The 24,172-nt window shown below is 45.9% G+C and overlaps 1 protein-coding gene across 1 annotated transcript in view; it reads left to right on the top strand.

Moving 5' to 3' along the window:
- Positions 1–24,172, top strand: part of Slc28a3 (solute carrier family 28 member 3) — a 46,752-nt gene that overhangs the window by 6,458 nt on the left and 16,122 nt on the right. The window contains exons 2-8 of the mRNA XM_038334330.1: positions 11,662–11,751; positions 14,122–14,207; positions 16,246–16,337; positions 17,946–18,135; positions 20,254–20,398; positions 22,751–22,864; positions 23,562–23,639. Of these exons, the coding sequence (XP_038190258.1) occupies positions 11,662–11,751; positions 14,122–14,207; positions 16,246–16,337; positions 17,946–18,135; positions 20,254–20,398; positions 22,751–22,864; positions 23,562–23,639 (795 nt within the window). The remainder of the gene's footprint in view (positions 1–11,661; positions 11,752–14,121; positions 14,208–16,245; positions 16,338–17,945; positions 18,136–20,253; positions 20,399–22,750; positions 22,865–23,561; positions 23,640–24,172) is intronic.

The following is a 24,172-nucleotide window of genomic DNA, read 5'->3' as shown; positions in this document are numbered from 1 at the left end:
TTTTCTAGTTCCTTTCTGTGAAAGGTTAGATTATTGGTTAAAGATCTTTACGATTGAGTTTTATTTTATGTGTGTGCTTGCATGTTTGTCCGTGCACAATGTGCATGCTTGCTGTCCTCAGAGGCCAGAAAGGGTGCCATTTCCCCTCAGTTGGAGCTACAGACAGTTGTGAGCTACCGTGTGGTTGCTGGGAGTCAAACCTGGGTCCTCTGGAAGAGCAGCCAGTGCTCTTAACCGCTGAGCCATCTCTCCAGCTCACGACTTAAGATCTTCTGCTTTGTAATGCAAGCCATTGCAAGCTCCAAATTTCCCTCTAGACCCTACTTTGTCTTTGTCTTTGGTTATTTTGAGACAGTCTCTTAGTTAGGCTTACTATTACTATGATGAAACGTGGTGTCCAGGGAGGAAAGGGTTTCCTCGGCTTCACGTCCACGACACTGTTCATAACCGAAGGAAGTCAGGGCAGGAACTCACAGGAGGAGCTGGAGGCAGGAGCTGTGCAGAGGCCATGGCGGGGGAGGGGGGGTGGTTGCTGCTTACTGGCTTGCTCCCCGTGGCTTGCTCAGCTTGCTTTCTTACAGAACCCAGGACCACCAGCCCTGGGGTGGCCCCACCCACAATGGTCTGGGCCCTCCCACATTAATCACTATGGAAATGTCCCACAGGCTTACCCTACAGCCTGATTTTATGAAGGCATCTTCTTAAATGAGGATCGAATTGTGACTTAACTGTGACTCTAGCTTATGTCAAGTCAATACAAATCCAGCCAGCATAGACAGGGTGTCACTATGCAGCCCTGACTGTTCAGGAATTCGTTATGTAAACCAGGCTGGCTTTAAACTCATAGAAAGCCACCTGCCTACACCTCCAAATGCTGCCATTAAAGGCATGTGTTATTATGGCCAATCACAGATTTTTAGATAGTCCTTTTTTTGAGACAAAGTAGCCCAAACTGGCTTTGAACTTGCAGTTGAAGATGACCTTCCCCGGTGTGGCTGCCACACCTAGCTGGAACTCAGGACTTCCAAGTGTGCTGAGAAAACACTCTGCTTGTGGAGCGGCTCATTATTTTTTTTTTTTATTTAAAATTGAACTTTAAAAGTCTAGTGTGGCAGTTTTAGGAAACAGATTACCCACTCATCACTAGAGTTTTGTTTGTTTGTTGTCTTGGTTTGTGTATTTGAGACAGGGTTTCTCCGTCTCTCTTTGTGGAACTCACACTGTAAACCAGGCTGGCCTTGAACTCCTAGAGATCCTCAGGTTAAAGGCTTGTGCCACCACTGCCCAGCTTGTTTTTGTTTTTGACACAGGGGCTTCCTTTGTAGCCCTAACTGACCCGCTAGCCTTGAACTTGCAGTGAACTTGCTTCAGCCTCCTGAGCAGTTTGTTGGCTGTTGTTATCGGTTGTTTGGTGACTTGACTAACTTCTTTGTAATTAGTCTTCTTGGTCACGTGCTCTATGGGACAGTTCCAGGATTTCTGCAGCTTCTCTAAGCCTGTGGGCTGGGAAGAGCACTTGCCTAGCTCTGGAAAGGCCCTGGTTTCAACCAAAGCCCTTTTTGGACAACTCTGGATCTATTAAGAAACTTAAAGACAGGTTAAATAATGGCAGTCTTCTGGGGGAGATTTAATGTAATTTAGCCCTCTGTGGCTGCTCGGTTGCCAGCTTTCTTGGTGGCTGCAGGAGTGTTCTCACAAGACTGCCCTGTGTCTTGAAGAGAGACTAGAAGAAGGGGGTGGGAGGGGGGATATAATGTACCTCAGAGCTGGTTGCACTGAAATCTTACTTGATAAATGCCCATTAGGCCTCAAAAACTTATATATTTTTTTCTGAAAAAGTAATATTTATAGCTTGCCCAGAGTGCGGAGTGGTACTGTAGGCGGGAACACGTGTACTGGTCAGGAGGGTGGGGGCGGGGCTGGTAGGCGGGAACACGTGTACTGGTCAGGAGGGTGGGGGCGGGGCTGAGGTTCAGCCTCATCCCCGCCACTTCTTACTGAAAAGGGAGAGAGACTTTAGCCATCTAGTGGTCACAGGCAAAGGGAAAGGGAAGGCTGGGTGAGAGAGGTGCCCTCCTGAGCCCAGGGGACTTCTTGGGGCGGCGGTATCTACATTTGGATTACATGGCACGGGCCCCAGTTTATTACCCATCCCTGAATTTAGCCTGACTGACATAAAAGTATCATGGCAATCCCTATTCAGCCTCAGGACCAGCACTGCGACTGACTCAGACGGCCATGCGTCCACAGCCACCAGGGTGGGCTGTAGAGCGCTTCAGAAGACAGGCAGGACCCAAAGGAGTTCTGGCTTTATCTTTCCCTCACAGCGCACAGAAACTCCACTCCACAGTTCCTGCCAACGAGTCTCATCCAGACACCCTTGGTGAAGGAGGAGACCAGGCTCTGAAAGCTAATGAAAGAGTTCCTTGTCAGATTCGGGGGGCAGAATTGTTGTGCATATCTGGAATTTTCTATATAAAAGTTCTTTGTGAGCAGGGACTTCAGGTCCCCATACCTGAAACTCAGATCACAGATGGCAGATATAGCAATAGCTGTCACTCAAAGCCAGGATCTCAGTCTTTGGTGACTTCAATTCCATCCCTTTCCTGGGTGAGGTGGCCGACACACAGAAGCAGCTTAGGGCCTCGCTATGACTGATGCTTGTACTCTGGGAAGGGACCGAGAATGATCACATGCAGCCCTGCATCCTTTGGCAGTAACTGAAATAGAGCCTTTGTGACCTTGTCCCAGAACAGCATCCATGACTCCCGGGGATGACTGAGGCAGGACCTGCAGACTTCACAATCTGCCCTCCAGTCTTCTGCTTCTGTAATGCTGGCCTTTGTCTTTGAAGTATGTACGTGTCTGTGCATGGGTATGAACATGTAAGCGTCCACAGAGGCCAGCAGCGTCAGATCCCCCTGGGCTGGACTTCCAGGCAGTTGTGAGCCATGCTGCATGTGCTGATCCGATTGAACGAGAATGAAAACCGCCACCCAGATTAAAGTCAGCCAAGCGAGCTTTATTTCTGCCGGCTAGGACTGCTTCTCAAAGCGGGATTGGAGAGAGCAGTGTGCAGTAACTTTTCAGGCCTCTTTTGTAGGGAAAAAGTACAAACTGGGGGTTTTCAGAGGAATTTGGTGACATAGGACTTGGCAAGCAAATTTTACAGAAGCAGACAGCAGACTTATTTGGCAGATTACCTTGGCAGAACATCTCAAGATATCTTAAGATTCCTTGGCAGAAAGCCTTATCAGGATAGGGTACGTGGAGGTACCAGTCAAATTCCATAGGGTAGGGAGCATGTCAGATTCCAGAAACAGGTTAAAGCACCATCAACTTGAAATTTGCAGCAAATAGAAATGACTTTACTCAGACCTTATAACAAAATGGCTTTTAACTCTGAGATAGAGTCAGGCTGGTCCATCACATAGACACTAGGAATCGAATCCAGGGAGCTACAAAAACTGTGTGTCCTCTTAGCTGAGCCGTCTCTCCAGCCCTCAAACCTTTGTTTTTGTTTTGCTTTGCTTCTGAGAGCCAAAACTGTTTGACTTAAAGTGTGACCTACAAATTCATCAGGAGTTTATTGAGCCCTGACTCAGTGCTAAGTCATTGTACTAGGAACCTCAAACAGAAAGCCACTGTTTGGTTATCACCAGTGACAAACTAGTACCACTGTGTATGTGTGCGTGTGCACACACACACACACACACACACACACACAAACACACACACACACACACACACACACACGATTCTATTCCCAGCATAGGTGGGACCTTCACCTTGTCTGGGAATCAGGGAGTCGCTGTTTCTACTTATGCCAAATGAACATTTTATCTATGATTTCAGTCTTTCATTTAATCAAAGTATCCTAACAGGCTGCCCAGTGCTAGCCAGAAGGAGAACCCTGGCTAGGATGCTATCGCCTGAGCTGTTTTCTATGTTGTATTTTACAAGGAAGAATCAGCTTTGGATCATTTTGTGTCAGAGGAAGTTAGAGGACCTTGGCCTAGTGTGTAGGGCCAGGAAGCTTTGAAAGGGAAATGTGTTTCACTGAGACACTGGCATGCACAGGTAAAGCAAAGGAGATAAAGCAGTGGACGCTTGGTGAATGGTAACAGATCCAGCATGGAAGACTGTGAGACAAGTAACACCCACATCTCAGGAGCCACTAAACACCAGGCTTCCTCTTGGCCCACATGGCTACTTCCTCATCCTCCTTCAGGTTGGAGAAAAGGAAGAATGGTCTGAGGAAGGTGAGCCAAGGCAGCCCAGGGAGCAGCCCAGGAAGCAGGAAAGCCACTTTCAGTGCTCCCGGTACTGACTGTACTCAGTGTGGCAGAGACCTTGGCTGGATATGACAAGTGGCCTCTTGCCAACAGGAAATCAGTGATAAGCTTCTGAAACAGGAGGTACCGCAGGTGGGAAAGAGAAAAGTCACACACTGTGAGACAGGAAAAGCAAAGATTATGCAGGCAGAGTTTAATCAGGCTGTCTGGATCTGCAGCTTACATATACACACATACACTCACATGCACGCACACACATACATGTATACACACAATACACATACACGCATGCACACACAAGCATGAACATGTATTCACATGCATGAGCATACATACACATATGTGCACACACATACACACACGCGCACACACACACACACACACCACTCAGGCAAGTTTTCTCACTTTTCTACTTCTTTCTCATCCTCAAGCTGTCTCAGTTGTTAATACAGGAACTTCTTCAGGGGAAGAGGACCAGGGTCACCCTGTAACTCCAGCTCCGGGATAGCTAATGCCCCTGGCCTCTGTGGTCACCTATACAGACGTGCACATCCCCACAGGCAGACCCACACACATACACATAATTAAAAACAAACTCTTAAACTTTAGGTAAAGGGCTGGAGGGACGGCTCAGTGCATAAGCATACTTGCTGCTCTTGCCGAGGATGCGTGTTCAATTTCTAGCACCCACGCGGTAGTTCACAGCCATCGTACCCCATTTCCAGGGTATATGGCGTCCTCTTCTGACCCCACTGACACCAGGGACATACATGGTACGCATACAATACATGCAGGCAAATTACTCATACACAAAATAAAATTAATAAATAAAATAATTTTAAAAGTTAAAAAAAGGTGAATGAATGCCCTCATCACAGTCCTGTAGAGAGATGAAAGCCCCAGACCACAAGTCCCCGGGGAAATGGAGGCCCTGCCCTCACCACAGGACTGTTGCGCAATGAGTGCAAAGTCGTAGCCACAGCAAACGCTTGAACATCAGCAATGATTTCATACCACTTAGCTGGGGGGGGGGGGGGGGAAGGCAGATATTCGGGTACAGAACAAAGCAAGCCAGAAATGTATGAAGTCAGTCTCTTCCTGTAACAAACACTGGGGTCCATTGATGTGGCCCTGTGAAGATGCCACACGATGCTTCCCCGACCAGGCTCCCTACAGAAAGGAGGTTTGGCTCTGGTTCTTCCACACGTTCTACCATGAGTTTTGCCCCTGCCTCCTCCCCACCCCCATTGCTTTTTATCTGAACCCACGTCTCAGTGAGTTAGCAATGCAGGCCTTGAATTTACAACCTTCCTTCCCCAGCCTCCTGAGTATCTGGGATTATAGGTCTGTGCCACCTCCCTGTGTCCATACCCAGCGCTGAATTAATTCATCTGTACAATATGGAGCTTCTGAGCCTTTAGGTCTGGGCCAAGCTGGGCGAGCTTGGCTCCCAGCTGTGTCTCGGAGAACTTTATGAAGTCTCTCTTCAGAGGCCTGGAGTACATTAGTTAGCTTCAGCGGTCGACTTGACGCATTTAAGGAGAAGGAGCCTCAGTGGGAAGTTTGCCTCCCTCAGATTACTTTGTGGCCATTCGTGTGAAGCACTTCCTGAGTGGAGGCTCCCTCTTCTCAGGTGTGCCAAGTTGACAGCTGAAGCCAACTGTGGCCTGCTCCCTTCTACCTTCCTCCTATCTAGGCAAATGTTTTTCTTAAAATCTTTATGGTATATGAATGCACGCTGTGTGTTTTTGTTTAGTCTCTCTATATATATTTAATCAGCAACCCTCTGATGTAAGTACTTGGTGGCCAAGTTGATTTAGAAATCTCCACCAAAGAACTGCATTCCAGATGTAACTTGAGGTCAATATCACTGAATATGCCGTAAGTCCCAACTTATGACATGTGTTTGTACTTGTTTGTTTTTGAAAAAGAGTGAAGGGGGGCAAGGATAAAGAGAGAGAGAGAGAGAGAGACTATGTAGCCCTGGCTGGTCTGGAACTCACTATATAGACAGATCTGGCCTCAAACCACATTGTGATAACCATATAAGTCAATCACTACAGAGGCTACCATAGTTTGAGTCGTGTAGGGCCTATTCCAATACAAATGATAGGCAAAACAGTCAACCAGCCTTCAAAAATAATAGGAGAACCAGGCACGGCAATACATACTGTAGTCTCAGCACTTGGGAAGTAGAGGCAGGGGGATTGCTGTCATGAGCATACTATGGCAGAAACTGACTAACATATTTGTGCCTCTCTGTGACATCAGACTTTACAGAATAACAATGAATTCACAAGGTAAGATGTAATGGCATCTCTTTGCCACATAAGATCATTTTTTTTAGCCGGGCAGTGGTGATGCACACTTTTAATCCCAGCACTCAGAAGGCAGAGGCAGGCAGATCTCTGAGTTCGAGTTCAGCCTGGTCTACAAGAGATAGTTCCAGCACAGGCTCCAAAGCTACAGAGAAACCCTGTCTTGAAAAACAAACAAACAGAAAAAAAAGATTATTTTTCTTGGTGACCCTGCTGTCCTAGCTAGTTTTATGTCAACTTGACACAAGCTGGAGTCATCTGAGAGGAGGAACCTCAATTGAGAAAATGCCTCCATAAGATCTGGCTGTAGGGCATTTTCTTAATTGGTGATTGATGGGAGAGGACCCAGCGCATTGTGGGTGGTGCCCCTCCTAGGCTGGTGGTTCTGGGTTCCATAAGAAAGCAGGCTGAGCAAGCCATGGGAGTAAGCCTCCTCCACGGCCTCTGTGTCAGCTCCTGCCTCCAGGCTCCTGCCCTGTTTGAGTTCTTGACCTGACTTCCTTGAAATATGGACTGTGATGTGGAACTGTGAGCTGAATCAACCCTTTCCTCCTTTCCTCCCTGAGTCGTTTTTGGTCACGGCATTTCATCACAGCCGTAGTAATCCTCATTAGGGCACCTGCTAGGGTAAACAAAGGTTCTTTTGTTCTTATTTTTTTTATTTTTCAAGATGGAGTCTCACCATGTAGCCCTGACTGGCCTGGAACTCATTATGTAAACCTGTCTCTGCCTCCTGGATGCTGGATTTAAAAACGTGTGCTGCCACAACTAGCTATTTTTCAAACGTTTATTCATGTGTGTTAATGTGTGCTTGTGTGAGTATATGCCATATGAGTGCAGGTTCCCACGGAGGCCAGAAGAGGGCGCCAGGTCCCCTAGAGCTCGAATTACAGGTGGTTGTGGACCACTGTGAATGCTTGGATTAGCAGAGTTGAGTCCTTTGGAAGAGCAGCACGTGATCTAACCACTGACCCTCTCTGCAGCCCCTGGTATCTAAGTGTCGGTTTCGTTTTTCTTTGTTGGGTTGGTTGGTTTTGGTTTGGTTTTTTTGTTTGTTTGTTTGTTTAGTCTTTTTGAGACAAGGTCTCTCTTTTCTGAGTTCTGTGTGTTGAAGATTTACTTGGGTTTCAGATTATAGTCACGTATTGGGTGTTACAAACAACAGCACAGCCAGTGGTGGGACTTGTACAGATCTTTTATTTCTGAAAATTAAAACTGTTTTTGCTCCCAAATCATTATGAGTAATACACATTTGCCTTCGTCAGTTCTAAAGCAGCATTAGAGATCAGCTTCCTATGCTTGGCTTTTCCTTTTTGAAGTGGAAAGAGCTCTTAATTTCCACCTGCCATACTGTCTGAATCTCAACTGTCGTCCTATGGGTTGGGATGTAAGACAAGTCAGTGGTGTGGGCAGTAAGTGGACAGGAGATTCTGCCTCCAGCTGCATCTGAGCGACATCTAAGATCAGTCAGATGGAAAAACTGAGTTCAGAGCTTTGGGTATTTTGCCCCCAAAGAACAAAGCAAGACACTAGTATCAGTAAAAATCAGTGAGGACTGATTTCACTCTGTGAACTAGCTTGAGCTTTCTGTTTCTGTCAGGTGAGTTGACCTTCTGAGGAAGAATGAGGAAACAGAGAGAGAGAGGTTCAGGCCCAGTCAGAGGTGTAGAAGTTGCAAAAAGCAGGAAAGGGTGGGAGGATTTGCTAACTGGGACTTACTCAAGTCAGGCTCCTCCTCTGGCCGATTGGAAGGCTGCCTTCCTGAACCTTCGCAGAGGGTTTAAGTCAGTTCTGGGCCAAGAAGTATTCTCTCCACCTTTAGGGGCCCTGGAGGGCTTACTACAGAAGGTAAGCTCTCCCCGCTCTCAAGAGCTTGGGAATCCATCTGACTCTTTCGTACCATGCTAGTGGTTGCTCAGGTCTCTTACTGTGGGAGAATGGGCGAAACAGTTTGTCACAGGCCAAGAGAAAGGTCTGAGGTTTAAGGGCATGGACCTTTTTTATCATTAGCCACTTCCACATGACTGAAACCACAATGCTGCCCACACACACGCATGCCCATGGCCATTCCATCCAAGTTTGCCGTCGTTGGTCACTCTGGAGTTCCTTTTGGGTTCCCAGGAAGGTTGAGCCAAGAGCAACAGCCAGTTCAATGACACTCCGCGGGCTGTCTGCGGCGCTGTTTCTCGGGTGTCCCCGGATAGATTTTACACTGATTCCTTTTCCTGGTACTCCGGTAAAATAGCCTGATGCAAGCAGGCCCATTGCTGGAACAGGCCTTTAATCCCAGCGTGAAGCAGAGGCTGCGTTCAAGGTCAGACTGGTCAACACAGTGGGTTCTAGGACAGCCAGAGATACACAGAGACCCTGTCTCAAAAACAACTATCAGGGAGAAGCAGCTTAGGGAAGGAAAGGGCTACCCTGGCTCAAAGTTTACTATCCATGTGGCAGGGCCATAAAGACAGCAGGTGCTTGAAGCCGACGGTCACATGACACCCACCATCAGGAGCTGGAACGCTGGTGTTTGGCTCACAAAGTCTCCTGCAGTCCAGGAGCCAAGCCCAGGGCATGGTGCTATGGGTCGTCCCACCTCAGTTAACCTGTTCCACACCATCCCTCACAGAGGTCCTTGGAAGCTCATCTCCTAGGTGACACCAGGTCCCATCAAGCTGCTATCACTAGTGGCTTGGTTGGTTCTTTAGTTTCCTGCAGTTAACACATTCTCCAGTACTTGCTTGGGTTTGTTCTTCATGGCAGTGGTATTTGGACTTGAGGAAAGGGGGGGGAGGGGAAGCTCTATCAGAAATATGTTTTAATATCTCATTAAATATGTTTAATGATAGTAAATCATTAATATCTTGATATCTTCAATACATTTTAAATTTTTATTTGTATGTATGAGTGTTTTCAGCCCCCACTTCATTTCTTTGAGACATGCATGTGATTCCCACAACTTCCCACCCAGTCAGTGTCCTGGAAGACACTGTGTTCCCTGAGAACAGGCGTGCAACAGGTATGAAGAACAAAGGTGTCAATAATCCCTCTTATTAAATAGACAGAAAGAAATGGTAGCTAAAAGTGACAAGAAGCCTGCATTACAGACCCACAGTTCCAACTTGAAGAGGAAGAGAAAAGCTGGTCATTCTCCACTCACCCACCTACACCCACAGTGACCCCTTATTTCTGTTTTAAACCCTCGAGTGGGAGGAGATTTTCTTCCTGGAAATTTGAAGACCGAGGCGTGAGTCCATTAAACAGAACAATCCCAGCACACGAGGGAAAACCCAGTCAGGGTTCTCTCTGTGAGCGTGCAAAGCAGCCCGCACAGCACCGCCAGATACGAGGACCCAGCAAAGATTCCCGATGCGGCCAGCAGGTGGCAGAAGCTGCCAGCAGCTCGTCCAGTCAGCAAAGATTCCCGATGCGGCCAGCAGGTGGCAGGAGCGGCCAGCATCCAAAGGCTGAAGCTTGAAAAGCAAAGAAAGCTCCTCCAGGGAGAAAAATCTCCCGGTTCTGCAAAGAACCAGAAATTGACGTTTAGAACAATACGATCCACGGAGTGTCGCACAAAGTTGAAAATAAAAAGGAACAATGGCAACAAAACTCCAAGCAGACAAAACCCCAAGGTCCAGAGAAAGTTAGTGTATTGAGGGAATGCTCCCCTGGTCTTAGGGTTAGGGGTCAGGCCCATGTTGAAGTCTTCCCCTCCATTCCCTACTTATTGCACCTCTAAATTAGGGACCCTGATTTTATGCATGCATGTAATTCAGGATCCTGGAACCTGTTGTTTTCAACTCAATGTTAAGGAAAATGTAAGAATTCATGACTGCAGAATAATAACGAGTCCCCAGAGGACTCTCAGTGCAATGGCCCCCTTCCCATTCTTTGTATACACATTTCATTTCCTCCTATACCTTTGCCAGGAATTCCTGAGGGCCCACCAGAGGTGCCACAGGGGTCTCTTTATAAGAATTTAAGGATGGGAGTGGTGGTGGTGCGTGCCTTTGATCCCAGCACTCAAGAGATAGAAGCAGGAGGGTCTCTGTGAGTTCAAGGTCAACTTGGTCTAGGTAGCAAGTTCCAGGTTAGGCGGGGCCACACAGTGAGAACAAATTGCAAGAAAAGGAGGAGGGGGAAGAAAGAGAGAGAGAGAGAGGGAGGGAGGGAGGGAGGGAGAGGGAGGGAGGGAGGGAGGGAGGGAGGGAGGGAGAGAGAGAGAGAGAGAGAGAGAGAGAGAGAGAGAGAGAGAGAGTATTTAAGAACAGACCCACAAGGGCAGTTTTATTAGAGTTTAAAATGGAAGCCCCAGGGCATTGAACTGTAAATCTCAAAATCTACCCAGGAAGAGAGAGAGAGAGAGAGAGAGAGAGAGAGAGAGAGAGAGAGAGAAAGCCGCCATGCCAGTTGACTTAAATGGGCATGAAGGTGGGCAAACAGCCACGCTGCGAGAAGGAAGCTTTAGAGAGAAGCCCAGTGAGTTAGAGACATCGTTGGCAGAAAAGACATGGAAAGGAGAGGACAGGGATCATGTCTCAGAATTACTCCAACTTTGAAAGCTGGGGAGCTGGAGCTCATGTGTGCCCGCACACGAGGGCCGGGAACTCGGGGAAGGAAAAGTACCTTATCTTATTCAAGGGATAATCATTTCTCCTATCACCTGAGCATGGTTTACAGGTGGGTCTGCCTTCCTGAGGGGTGGTCCCTCAGTGGTCCCTCAGCTAGGTGATGACCTGCCCTGTTGAAGTGTTAGGTGCCCACCCAGGTCCCCTGGTACTGACTCTGCAGTCGGGGCCAACGGTTGGAAGCTGCTGTAACTTCCTCAATACACGTGGATCTTTCCCATCAGAATAAAATAAAACAAATTTCATCCGTTTCCTTATGAGCTCATGGTTCCTTGAATCAGGTACCTCACAAGAACACCAAAGCTCGCCTCCGGCCACTTTTCACAGCCCTTCCTGGAATGGTCACGAAAGGACAATCGTGTTTGGGCTCTGACTCTGTGGTTTGTTTGTTTTTTTTTTTTTTTTCCACTCTGCGTTTTTTCTTAGGATGAAGACTTTGAAGAGCAGAACACACCAGGAAACAGCACAGTCAGGAGCAGATCCATACAGAGCGGGGAACAAGGAAATGCCAAGCAGGTAAGGCAGGTGTGGAGGATGGTTGAGGAACTGTTGCCATGGTGATACTCCGCCACCTGTGAATGAAGTGTGGTTAGTGTGTCTAAAGCAGTCATCCAGAAAGCACACGTACTCTAAAGCAAGGCTTCACTTTTACAGACGGCCTCAGAGTTCCCTGAAAGGAAAACCAGCCCGAGGCACAAAGCCCAGTCTCAGGCCAGCATGTGAGGTCATCCTTGTAGCCCCAGCTACTCAGGGGGCAGAGGCAGGAGCAGGGCCAGCCTGGCATGAGACCTCCTGGCAGAAAAAGCAAGCACCTGAATGTTTAAGGTGAAGGAGGCTTGTGAGATGTCCCTCCCTTGGTTCCACCGTGAGATGCTCTCCCTCGGTTCCGCCGTGAGATGCCCTCCCTTGGTTCCGCCGTGAGATGCCCTCCCTTGGTTCCACCGTGAGATGCCCTCCCTTCGTTCCACTGTGAGATGTCCTCCCTTGGTTCCACTGTGAGATGTCCTCCCTTGGTTCCACGGAGCCCAAGAGTCTCTTAAGGACTTTAGTTCACATGCATCTCTGTTTTAGACTGAGATTTATTGTTTTTATTTTATTGTTGTTTGTTTCGGGGGGACAGGTCTCATGTTCATGTGACCAACGCTGCCTTCAAACTCAATATGCAGCAGAGGATAACCTTGAACCCCTGACCCTCTTACTTCAGCATCCCGGGTAGAGGGGTGGCAGGCATGGGCACCGCATCTGGCAAGGACCTCTTTTAGCAGCTCTAGGTAGAATTTCTTCTGTTGCTGAAAGAAAAGCAATGGCTCGTATAGAACACCCGTTGAAAAGTGTCCTGAGTCCCTGAAGCTGGGGGAGATATCGCAAAAAACTGGATGGTGAAAGCTGTTTGTTCCATCCAAGGGGAAGGGATTGGTGCATAGCCTGTGTTTATGCAAGCGCGCTTCCGTGCATGTCGCTGTGGGAATCACACTGCCCATCTTATTCTTATTTACTGCTTATCTCAGTTAATATGCTGTGCCGTGTTTGTGCCACTGTGTGTCCTCCAGCAAACACAAACAAGTCCACATGAGAGCCACCACACAGATGCTTGCAGCAGCTTTTGTTCATAGTGGGCAAACCTTGGAAGCAGCCCAGACGCCCTCAGTAAAATGGATGGTGGGGTGATGGGAAGAACTGGCAGAGCTGTCGTTGCTTACGACGGAGTGAGAGAAGTCAGTTTAAGATGGGGACACCACACCACCCCAGCGGCATCATCTGGACAAGGCAAAGCCATGAAGGAGAGAAGAGAGAGCGGTTTCCAGAGCTTAGGGAGAAAGTGGGGCGAGCAGCAGGAGTTTTAGGGCACTGAAACCATTCTATACAATACTGCAACAGTTAAGATCTTATCCAAACATAGGTTGAGCACTCCAGAAAATGACCCACGTATTAGCCTGGGTTCTCTATAGGAATAAAACTCACAAAATGAGAGTGTGTGTAGATGATTGATAGGTAGATAGATAGATGATAGATAGATAGATAGATAGATAGATAGATAGATAGATAGATAGATAGATGATAGATAGATAGATAGATAGATAGATAGATGATAGATAGATAGGTAGGTAGGTAGATAGATAGATAGATAGATAGATAGATAGATAGATGATAGACAGACAGATAGATAGATAGACAGGGGATTTATTGGAGTGGCTTACAGGCTGTAATACAGCTAGTCCACCTGAATGTTTCCCAGCTACATACAGTAATCAGCTTCATCAGCTGAAGAATTATTGTGGAATGGAGAGAGGGAGCTACTCTGGGAACAGAATAGACCATGGATATTTGGGAGAAAGTTCATACTATTCCTGGAAAAACTGTCCATGAAAAGTGGCTTGGGTGCATGTTACCCTTAAATCGTTAGTCCCAAAGGGGAGTCTGTCAGCTCTTGAAAGATGAGGCAGGTGCTCTTATCTGCAAGCAAAGCCTTGGTTTGGTTTCAGGACTCTGGAAATGAGTCGGTTCAATGTAAAGGGAGAATTGCACAGCCTTTGTGGTTAACTTCATTTAGCCCTTCCTAAAACCAGAGCTGGTGTCTGGGGTTGAATGATTACAGCAGAAACGGGAACAAAATCAGAACTACAAACATGTTCCCTTTTCAAAAACAAAAAAAAATGTGGTGAAGGGAGTGAGGGTACCAGAGGCTCCTCTGGGAGGAAAGAACATAAGTATGATCCTAAATTTCTTATGATTATAAAGGGGAGAAGTAGATGAGGAGAGCCATTTCTTGCATAATAATTTTAAAAGGACTATTGAACATTCTTTGCCTGAATGCTGAGCAAAGGAGTCCAGGGTCCATGGTGCTGGGATTCTCATTTTCCTGTCTGCTCTATGTTTGATCTCCAGGGTGACAGGCAGATCACGATTGAGCAGGAGTCTCTAGGAAACAAAGAAGACATGGAGGAGGATGACCAAGATGAACATCAAAAAGGGTACAGTTCTTAAGCCAGGGGCACGGCCACATCCACTCTGTGTGTGTTTTATTCCGTGTTTTGTCTTTTTTGCTTTATTCTCTTCTAAATTAAATTTTACTATGCTTCATTAGAAATGGTCAGCACCTCTAGCCCCACCCACCCACCACCACTTGGATAAAATTCATGGCCTTTTGGGGTGATGGTCGTGATCAGTTCAAACAGATGTGGCTCTAGGAACCCAGTCTTTATTTTTATGTTTTCTCAGGACAGTCTTCTTATTAAAGGTATAAATTACTAACTAATGGCTTCTATCCATACATCAGAAGTCAGTTCATCTTCACAATAATCAGTAACACTAGGTTTCTCAAAGCCTGCATTAAACTCAGGAAACTAGCTCAGGGAGGTGGCTCAGTGGGTAAGGGCACTTGCTGCCGAGCCTGGTGATCTGGCTGCAGCCCCAGGACCCACCTGTTGGAAGGAGAGGACCAGCCACTGAAAGGTGTCCTCGGTCTTCTCATTAATTCTGTGGCATACAGGTGGCACACATTAACACACGAAATAAGAAATGTAATGAAACATTTAAACTATTGCCTTTCTTATCTTGTAGCCTTGAATTAGTTCAAGTTTTTATAATCGCCTAAGACAGGGGAGCCAGCAGGTATGGCCTTGAATTTGCCCTTACCTCCTCTTGCCTGCTCTCAAATGCTAGCGTTATGGGTGTGAGCCACCACATCTGTTTGAGGCAGTATGATTATCTTGATCTGAGGTTAGTAAGATGAAGTTTGAAGAAGTGACCTACCCAAAGTCAGTCCACTTTGTCTGGAACTTCAGTCTGATACTGTATCATAATACATGGGTCCATTTTCTAAATTCCCATGTAAAATTTCATTTAAGTTTCTTATATTTAAATAAAGAACTTTTTCTATATTTCTATATCTATATCTCTAAAGAACTTTGCAAAGATTTCTCTATTTTTTAGTGTATGTGTGTTTACCTGTGTGCCTGTCTGTGCCCATGTATGTACCTGGTGCCGGTGGAGGCCAGAAGAGGCCATCGGATCCCCTGGAGCTGGAACTATAGATGACTGTGAACCACAGTGTAGGTGCCAGGAACCACCCCCAGGTCCTCTTCAGGAGTAGTGTGTGCTCCTCACCACCGAGCCTCTCAAGCTCCTGAAGAGTTTTTATTTTTATGTCTCAGAACAATGTCTCTCACACCAGTCAAAATTGGGCCTAGAGAGTTTGATCCATGGACACCATCAAGAACACTTGCCAAGTTTCATCCTTCATTTACTCCATGAGGCTCTGACCAGGGGGATGCAAAAGTCTCCTGAGGAGTTACATGTCCTCGGGGTCACTGATGTTCTTGGCATTGAAGCAATCACCGGTGGGTTGAGAATGGTTCAGCCTAGACAACCAAATGAAGCAAGTGTCTGTGCCGGCGACTTTGCATTATAGAGTCAGATACCTGTAATGAACTCTTTCTCTGCCACTAAAAAACCTGGTAAAGTCGATGCATATGGGGTGGAGGGTCTCCTAAAAGTGTCTCTTTACCATTGCTACTTCAGAAACAAAACACTGTCTCCTCCACCAAGGACAACTGGTGTTACTGGCTTATCCTGAATAGACCCTGAGAAACTTAGTTTATACCACACTTTGATTCACCTAGTATCTTCTGGAGTGGTATTTCAGATTCTCAGCACCTGTTTTCACACGTACTCCTAAGCGTGAACTTCCCCACAGTAATGGCATCGTTGTGTGTCTTCTGATCAGGAGCCCCGCCTTTGCCCTTTCTGGGGTTTATTGGTGATATCCCTGGTGGTTTATCATGGTTACCCATCACCATTCTGTTCCCTCCCTCAGAGCGTGGCACACGCATTCAGTAGTTAATGCACATTATGGCCAGTGTCCACCTAAGATGACTGTTCCCTTTCTGCTTTGAGACACGGCTTCAGAAACCTGTTTGTGTTGTTTGTGAAGCCTCTAACCCAGGCTGCGCACGCCAATATCTCATGTTTGGGTGCTTACTCTGTGGGTCTTTGGCTTTTGTGTTGCAGGTGTTTGGAAAGGAAGTATGATCTGATTTGTGAGTTTTATAGAAAGCATAGAATCATTATTCGGCACACCATCGGGGGCATTTTATTGACAGGTAAATACCAGAGGGCTATGGGAATGCTGCTGTTGTTTCTTGGGATCTTTTAAATGTTAGCTTTCTGTGTAAAGAAAGAAATCTCCCCTTCCCCTGGACCTCACAGACTCACCCAGAAAAGTGGTAAAGTCAATCAACAAACCCCAGAAGGGAAAGTCTACACAGATTGTGGGAAAGCCTATGCAGATTGCTTGCCTGCCTTTCTCATGAAGCCAATCAGAAATTTTTGTTTTGGATTTACCTACTGTCTTAGTCCATTTTCTGTTGCTATAACCGAATAGTGTAGGCTCAATCATAGATATTTTTTGGGTCCTGGAACAGAATCCAGGATCAAGTATTGGTGACGGCCTTCTACCCTGTCATAACATGGAGGGACTTTGCAGCGTGAGAGAACACACGCTGATCCATGTCTCTTTTCATGAAGCCGCTAGTAACACCATGGTGGCTCCAGCCTCAGAACCTCATCAAATCCAATTACTTCCTCGAAGGCCCCGCCTCTGCTACTATCACTATTTGGATGTGGGAATTAAATTTCTAACATACAAACTACAGGGGGATACAGTCAAACCATGGCACTACCTTGCTCTTGGGGCTCATAGAGCCCTTGTTATTGTGACGTGTTTTCAAGGAAGCACGTTGGCTAATGCAAATTCAGAATACTTGGACAACTGGCAGACTTTGCAGTGAACACAGGTTAAACAAGAACAAAAATGAATTGTGGGAGTGAATGCAGAGTAAGACCCGGGACCTTCGGGCCCACACTTCAGCCTCCAAAGCAAAAACGTGTTCTAAAAAAATGTGAACCTTCCCACTAAGCCCATAGGCATTTGTAGAAGAATGCTATACTGTCAAAGTCAAGAGTGTGCTGATTTCCAAACAGCTGGGGCAGCTACAGCAAGGATGGGCCAGCATCTTTTAGGCCAGCAGGTCAGAGAGTCTTTTAGGTCTGGCCATACTGGGCCTTCAACCTTGCCATTATAACAAAAATACAACCGCAGATACCGTGTAAGTGGGACGGCACGGCTGCATTGCGGTAATACTTGATTACAGGGTGCAAGTGTGCACAGCAAATGCCCCCTCCCTCGTAGCAAGTCAGACTGAACCTGTGGGCCACTGTTTGCTGGCTTTTTAGAAAAAGAAACTTTGTTTTATTTTTTTGAGGCAGGCTCTCACTGTATAATCCTTGTAGTCCTTGAAGTCATTACGTAGACCACGCTGGTCTTGAACTCGCAGAGATCCAACTATCTCTGTCTCCCAAATATTGGCATTAAAGATGTACACTACCACATCTGGTATTTTTATCCTGGAATCTGTTCTTTAAATGCGGTGATAGTGACCAAGTGTCAGGATTCAAGAACTGAGAAGGCACTGTAAGAGGAAAACAAACAAGCAAAAAACCAGCATCCTTTCTCCATCATGGTGAAATCTTAGGGACTTGCTTGAAAGAAAAGTAAAAGGCTCAGTTCAAAAAGTCTGTGCCCCCACCAAAGCATCCCTGCATTCTGTGGGTGCTTAATTAAGCCTCCCCTTGCCCAAGTCAGACCCAGGCTGGAAGCCCAGGACCCCTGGTGTGGTAATATTAACCATCTGAATTTGCCTCCTGGACAGTTTTCCTGGCTCTGGTGGTTGCAGCCTGTGTACTAAACTTCCACAGAGCCCTGCCTCTTTTTGTGATCACCGTGGTTACCATCTTCTTTGTCATCTGGGATCACTTGATGGCCAAATATGAGCAGCGAATTGATGAGCTCCTGTCTCCAGGCAGAAGGCTTCTCGACAGGCATTGGTTCTGGCTGAAATGGTAAATATGTCTTTCTCTCCTACTGCAGTGGAGGCATGCTGGCTCTCTCCAACACCGTTCCAAAAATGTCTTCTAAAATTCCATCCTCATTTATGGGATGTTGATGCTAGAAATAACCTCGAGAGCAATCCGCTATCATGCCTCCATTTGGCAAACAAGAAATGCGAGGTGAGATAAGGGATCATATGGAAGCTATTCAGGTGTACCAACAAGCCCCTTGGTTCCATGGTAAATGTCCAGAGACAAACTGCTTATCTTCATGTTTGTATTAGAGAAATGCCTAGATATCTACACATTAAGAATTAGCCAAGAATATAGGACAAAGCAACATTTTGGACATACAGGGATGCGTTAGCTCTTTCAACCTTGTCCATAGAATGAGATCATGATCAATTGACCCAGATCATGACAGATCATGTCTGTCTTGACCCAGGTCAGAGGACAGCTGCACGATGCCACCTGGTTTCAGGGCCGGTTTAAAAATTGGTTTATAAGTCCAACACAGTAAAGACCCGATGACTACGTGAGATCACACTTTCGTATATAGTTATGTAGGATCTCATTAAATTCTTTTAATAAATAGAAATCATGGATTACATTAGGATCTTGAATGTTTTGTTTCACTTATTACTTATTATTACATTTTATATTATTTATTATTATTTATTTATTTATCTATAGTTTTCAAACAGGAGAGGAAGACCAAGATGACATGATAACTCAGCATTTTTGAGGGGGTTTTGTGTGTGTGTGTGTGTGTGTACATGTGTGCGTGTGTGTGTTTGTGTGTGTTTCCAGTGCACAATGAACATAAACATTATGTATATGTATATCTGTCTATCTATATACATATATATATTTAAAAGTTGGACCAACTGATACCCATTATTTGCACTTATTTATTGGCTATTGAATTCAATAATTTTTAGATTAGATTCTCAATTCCTCTCATTTCTTTCTATGCCTTTCGCTCCTTAAAAACTAAATCTTGCTGGGGAGTGCTGGCTCTCACCTTTAATCCCAGCACTTGGGAGACAGAGGCAAGCAGTACTCTGAGTTCAAGCCAGCCTGATCTACAAAGTGAGTTCCAGGACTGTCGGGTCTACATAGAAAAACCCTGTCTCAAAAAAAAAAACAACCAACCAAACAAACAAACAAAAAGCTTAGATCTCTAAAAATCTCCTTGATGCTGAAATGCTGAAGATTTAGCACACAAGGTTTGTGTAAGCCTTGGACTAAAATTATAACATTTTTTTCCTCTTGGCACATTTTATTTAGTGGGAAATATCTATCTCCATTTGTGCAAATATGTAAAAGCCTTATGACCCCTTTGTTTACGCTTAGCTAATGACCCAATGACTACAGGTCTAGTTGCAGTTTGAGGTGTTCCTTCCATCTCTGACTGAAGAAGACTCAGCCTAAAGCCCCGTCTTTTCTGTCTCCCAATGTCCTTATTCTAGGCTTGCCTCAAAGCTAGTACCAAGATGAGGACATTGATAGCTCTGATGGGGAGGGACTTCCCGCTCTAGGAATGGGGCTGGCTCCTGGGGACCTGACTCACCCTTAAAATAACCCACAACAACCCCCAGGGCTTTTCTTTGGATTCTCACCATAGGATCTCCTCTCCTTGGAGATGACCCTGTCGGCTGTTCACAGGACTGGTTCTCTCCGTTGAGAACCATGTGGGCTGCCCTGGACACTTCCCCCATCTTCAGTCGAGGTCATCAGTTCATCATCCCCACACAACGGCCTCTTCATCCAGGAGCCATGGGTCACCTGTCATGTCTACCAGACTCTCATGCGGGAAGATAGGACCCAAAGACTGACTCAGCTCTGCTGAGATCCCCTAAATACAGAAAATATGTTCTCTCATGAAGGGAAGAAGTCAACACCCATCCCAAAACTGACTGAAGACAACGAACGTGTCTCTCAAAGATCCTATAAACAGAGACCAGACACTCCTGTACAAACACCCGCTCTCCTCTGGGATGCTCATGGAGGGACGGATGTCGCTGTAGCCAAGTGGCTGAAGCAGAGCTTCCGGTTCTGGGGTGTGCTATCTCACTACAGTTTTCTCCTGTTAGTGTTGGCCTCATCCTGTTACTCTTGTTCTCACAGGGTGTTGTGGAGCTCATTGATCCTGGCCGTCATTTTCTGGTTGATCCTTGACACTGCCAAATTGGGCAATCAGCAGCTGGTGTCCTTTGGCGGACTTGTGATGTACATTATACTGTTATTTCTCTTTTCCAAACATCCAACCAGAGTAAGTATAGATGGGTCCTGGGACGAGGGGTGCATAAGACTCCAAATTAGTGGCTGAGAAAGAATCTAACTAGGCAAATTTTTCTCCCCACCACCCCACCCCTGAGAGTCCTTAAGGTGGTGAGCAAACGAAGGTGCTTGTCTGAAATGTTTTATTTCTAGCAATTTCCAGTTACACAAGTAAAACATCCCTCGTGCCCACTCAGGGAAAGTCATTCCCTTTGACCCATATTCTACTCAACCCTGTGCTTTCTGAGTTTTGAGATGGGAAATCATATATCCCAGGCTAGCCTTAAATTCTTTCAAGGATGACCTTGAACTTCTGATCCTCCTGCTTCCTCGGTGCTGGAATTCAAAACAGGTGCAGCAATACCCAGTTTATAAGAGAACTGGGAACCTGGGGACTGAATGTTAGGCTTCACACATGCTAACTAAGCTGTCTACCAGTCTTCAATCCTGTGTTTTATGGAAATGCTGTTTATGATTTGGGCTTTTTTATTCACAAAATTTGTCCTTATACACTCCTCCCTTGTTGCATCCAGTTCTCAACCCCTTCCCTTTTTTTTTTTTTTTTTTTTTTGTAATCAGCCTACAGCCCATGAGATGGGTTTAAATTCTAAGACTAAAGCTTTTACCTACAAATCACAATGGCAGGCTCTAGAAGTCCTAAGTCCTTTCTGGCTGAAAGGATGACCCACAGAAAAAAAACATTAATCAAAGACTGAGTTGACCTAATACAATGAAAAGTATTTGCCCTGCTCAGAGGAACATCTCCATTCTCTGTGCCATCAGTCCCAAGATTTTAGGTCACTCATTTCTGCTCTGAGAAAAGTGTAGACAGCAGTCCATTTCTTCTGTCATCCTAGGTCTGTATTAGAGGTTTTTGCTCCCTTTATTGGGGAACAAGAGTCTCTCAACTGAGCCGAATTTCAACTAATTCAGTTATAAATTGTCAGATAAACAACCTTTGAACACAGAAAAATCAATTTCTACCTTTCCATTTTCCAAGTGAAGAAATAATTGTACATGTAACTTTTACAATTTGACCAGGTGTCTCGGAGACAATTCTTTGTATCCAAGGCATTTATCTCTCGGGACTTCACAGTTACGTAAGTTCTCAGATTCTGCACCAAGGTTTATACAGAGTGGATGCAGCCCTGATATTTGCATGTAATACAGACCGGTTCTCTGAAGTCTCTTTGTAGTGAGCGGTGGGTGAATGCAGACTTGCTGCTACCCGTGCTGCTGAGAATGGGTGACAGCTGAGGGCCCAGCTCTAGTAGGACATTTCTAACATCCCTTCTGAGGCTCAGAGAACACTGGAAGAGGGTGCAAAACAATCAGAGGATCCAGAGACAGGGAGAAGGGCTTCGAAATGCCATCCAAGGCACGACACAAGCATCGCATTGAGTTTACTTGTATGGGACCTGTCTTAGTTTCGTTCCCTGTTGCTTTGACAAAATCAACTTAGAAAGAAACTGTTTATTTTGTTCACAATTCCAGGTAGGAAAATTAAAGTGTAGGAAAATTAAAGTGGCAGGAACATGAAGCCGCTAGTCATATTATACACAGTCAAGAGCGGAAAGCAATAAATAAGTGCATTCATGCTTGAGCTCAGCTCCCTCCTCCACCCTTACACAGTTCAGGAGAGCCTGTGTAGGGAATCGAGCCACCCACAGTAGGCAAATCTTTCCACTTCAATTAATGTAATAGAGATAATTCCTAACAAATACGGCCATAGATCAACCTGATCCTTTTTATTGAGCTCTTCCCAGATAGTTATACGTGCATCAAATTCATGGGTCCCTGAATTGTTACAGGCTATTGATAAATTCTGGGAAAGGCATGGTTATTGTCTTCAGCTGTGTGTCACTGCTGAACCCACCAGACTCAATGGATAGCTCAAATCCACAGTCACACAGACAACCTTGTTTAAACTCAGTGAGTTATGAAACCAAGCAAACAGGAATGTGAGAAAGATTTGTAAGGATAAGCAGGATAGACAGGATGGGAGGGAGACAGGCAAGGCTAGGGAGTGAGGGTGATCAGCGTGATTATATACATGTATGAAGCTGTCAAAGAACAGATTTAATCAATTGGAAAAACATTCTCTGCTCCTGGCTGCCTGGGCTCCCCCCCGCCACATGTGAGAATGCTCCTAAGAGGACAGTGGCCCCTTGGACATCTATGTTGAGGTCACCCTTAACTTCCTAATAAGGTAGCTACAACCAAAACGGGTCTGTCGCCACTTCCAAAAGCTGTCTCTGCATGACCAATGTTTTGTTGTTTCTTTAAGTCTCATTACAATGGTGAAGTTAGCACAATATTTAATGGTCTCCATCTTTCTCCGCAGGTTTACTGGAGGCCTGTCTTTTGGGGAATCGGATTACAGTTTCTTCTTGGGCTCTTAATTCTTAGGACTAAGCCTGGATTTATTGCTTTTGATTGGCTGGGGAAACAAGTTCAGGTGAGCAGTTCGGAAGAAACCTGGGTGATCTGGAACAGGTGGTCAGGACTGCAAAGCCAGCCTTGGCTACAAAGCAAACAAGAAGCCAGCCTGAGCTTCACGAGAGCTTGTCCAAAAAAGATTTCTTTGTGTTCTTGTACTTTTAACATTTGGATGTAACCCTCAGGACACTTTTTTAAGTAGGTAATTTGTCTGTAATATTGTACCCTAATGTTAATTCCGTAGCACAAATTAAACTTGCTGCTTGTATCGAATACATTCATCTGTGTAGCTGATTAAGCCGGCTGCTGCCCCTACCTGTGCCATCCATTGACCACGCCCTTTTCCTGTCATCCCATCACCCTGCCCAAGGGGTGGCACACTTCTGAGATAGTTCCCCCAAATAGAGAACGGGCCTACCTCTGTGTCTGGTGGTAACTAGGGTCATCTTCATGTAGCTCCTATGACTTATGGGAGCCAATGACCACAGTCAGAGCAAGGCAGACTAGGTGTCAGAAGTGGCAGGAAGTCTGCATGTTGGGATGCTTTAAAGGACGCTTCATAGCGTTCACTGGAGGAGCAATGCTGAGAACATGAACTTCCCAAATCTGCCCGATGACTCTGCTGGCCCCCATCCATCTCCTGCAGGGCCTCAGGCTCATCTGTGGCTTGTGGCTCATGGTTTGTAATGGCCTCTCTCTCTCTCTCTCAAACTCAGACTTTTCTGGGGTACACTGATGCCGGAGCTATGTTTGTCTTTGGGGAGAAGTATACAGATCACTTCTTCGCATTTAAGGTAACTCCAGGTATCTTTTCTCTGCCTGCCTATTAAAATGAAAGGAACGCTAAAGCTGTAGACACAATGTGTTTTTAGGGATATTTTAATAGATTTTTTTAAAAAATCGGATCCTGCACAAATTTCCCTGGTTGGTGTCTTGCTGTGGACTACAGGGAAGGGTGAGGTAGGGCAGGGGCAGACTCCAAGAAGAGTCATTACTTCTATTAGGGGCATCCCATTTTAATGACTTCGTCTAATCCTTTTTCTTGGTTCATTTTATTTAATGGGTATGAGTGTTTTGTTTGCATACACACACACACACACACACACACATCACATCACATGCACATAGTGCCCACAGAGGCTGAAAGAGGACATTAAACCTTATGGGATTGGAGTCACAGGCAGTTGTGAGTTGTCATGTGGGTGCTGGGAGCTGAAATTGTGCCCTCTGCAAGAGCAGCAAGTGCTCTTAACCACTGAGCCATCCCTCCAGCCCCTGACTTCCTCTAATCTTAATTACTCCATCCCAGATGCTTATTTAAATATCT

Source organism: Arvicola amphibius, chromosome 6 (assembly GCF_903992535.2).
Source record: "Arvicola amphibius chromosome 6, mArvAmp1.2, whole genome shotgun sequence".
Taxonomy (NCBI): domain Eukaryota; kingdom Metazoa; phylum Chordata; class Mammalia; order Rodentia; family Cricetidae; genus Arvicola; species Arvicola amphibius.
This window is presented reverse-complemented; position numbering and strand designations above follow the sequence as displayed.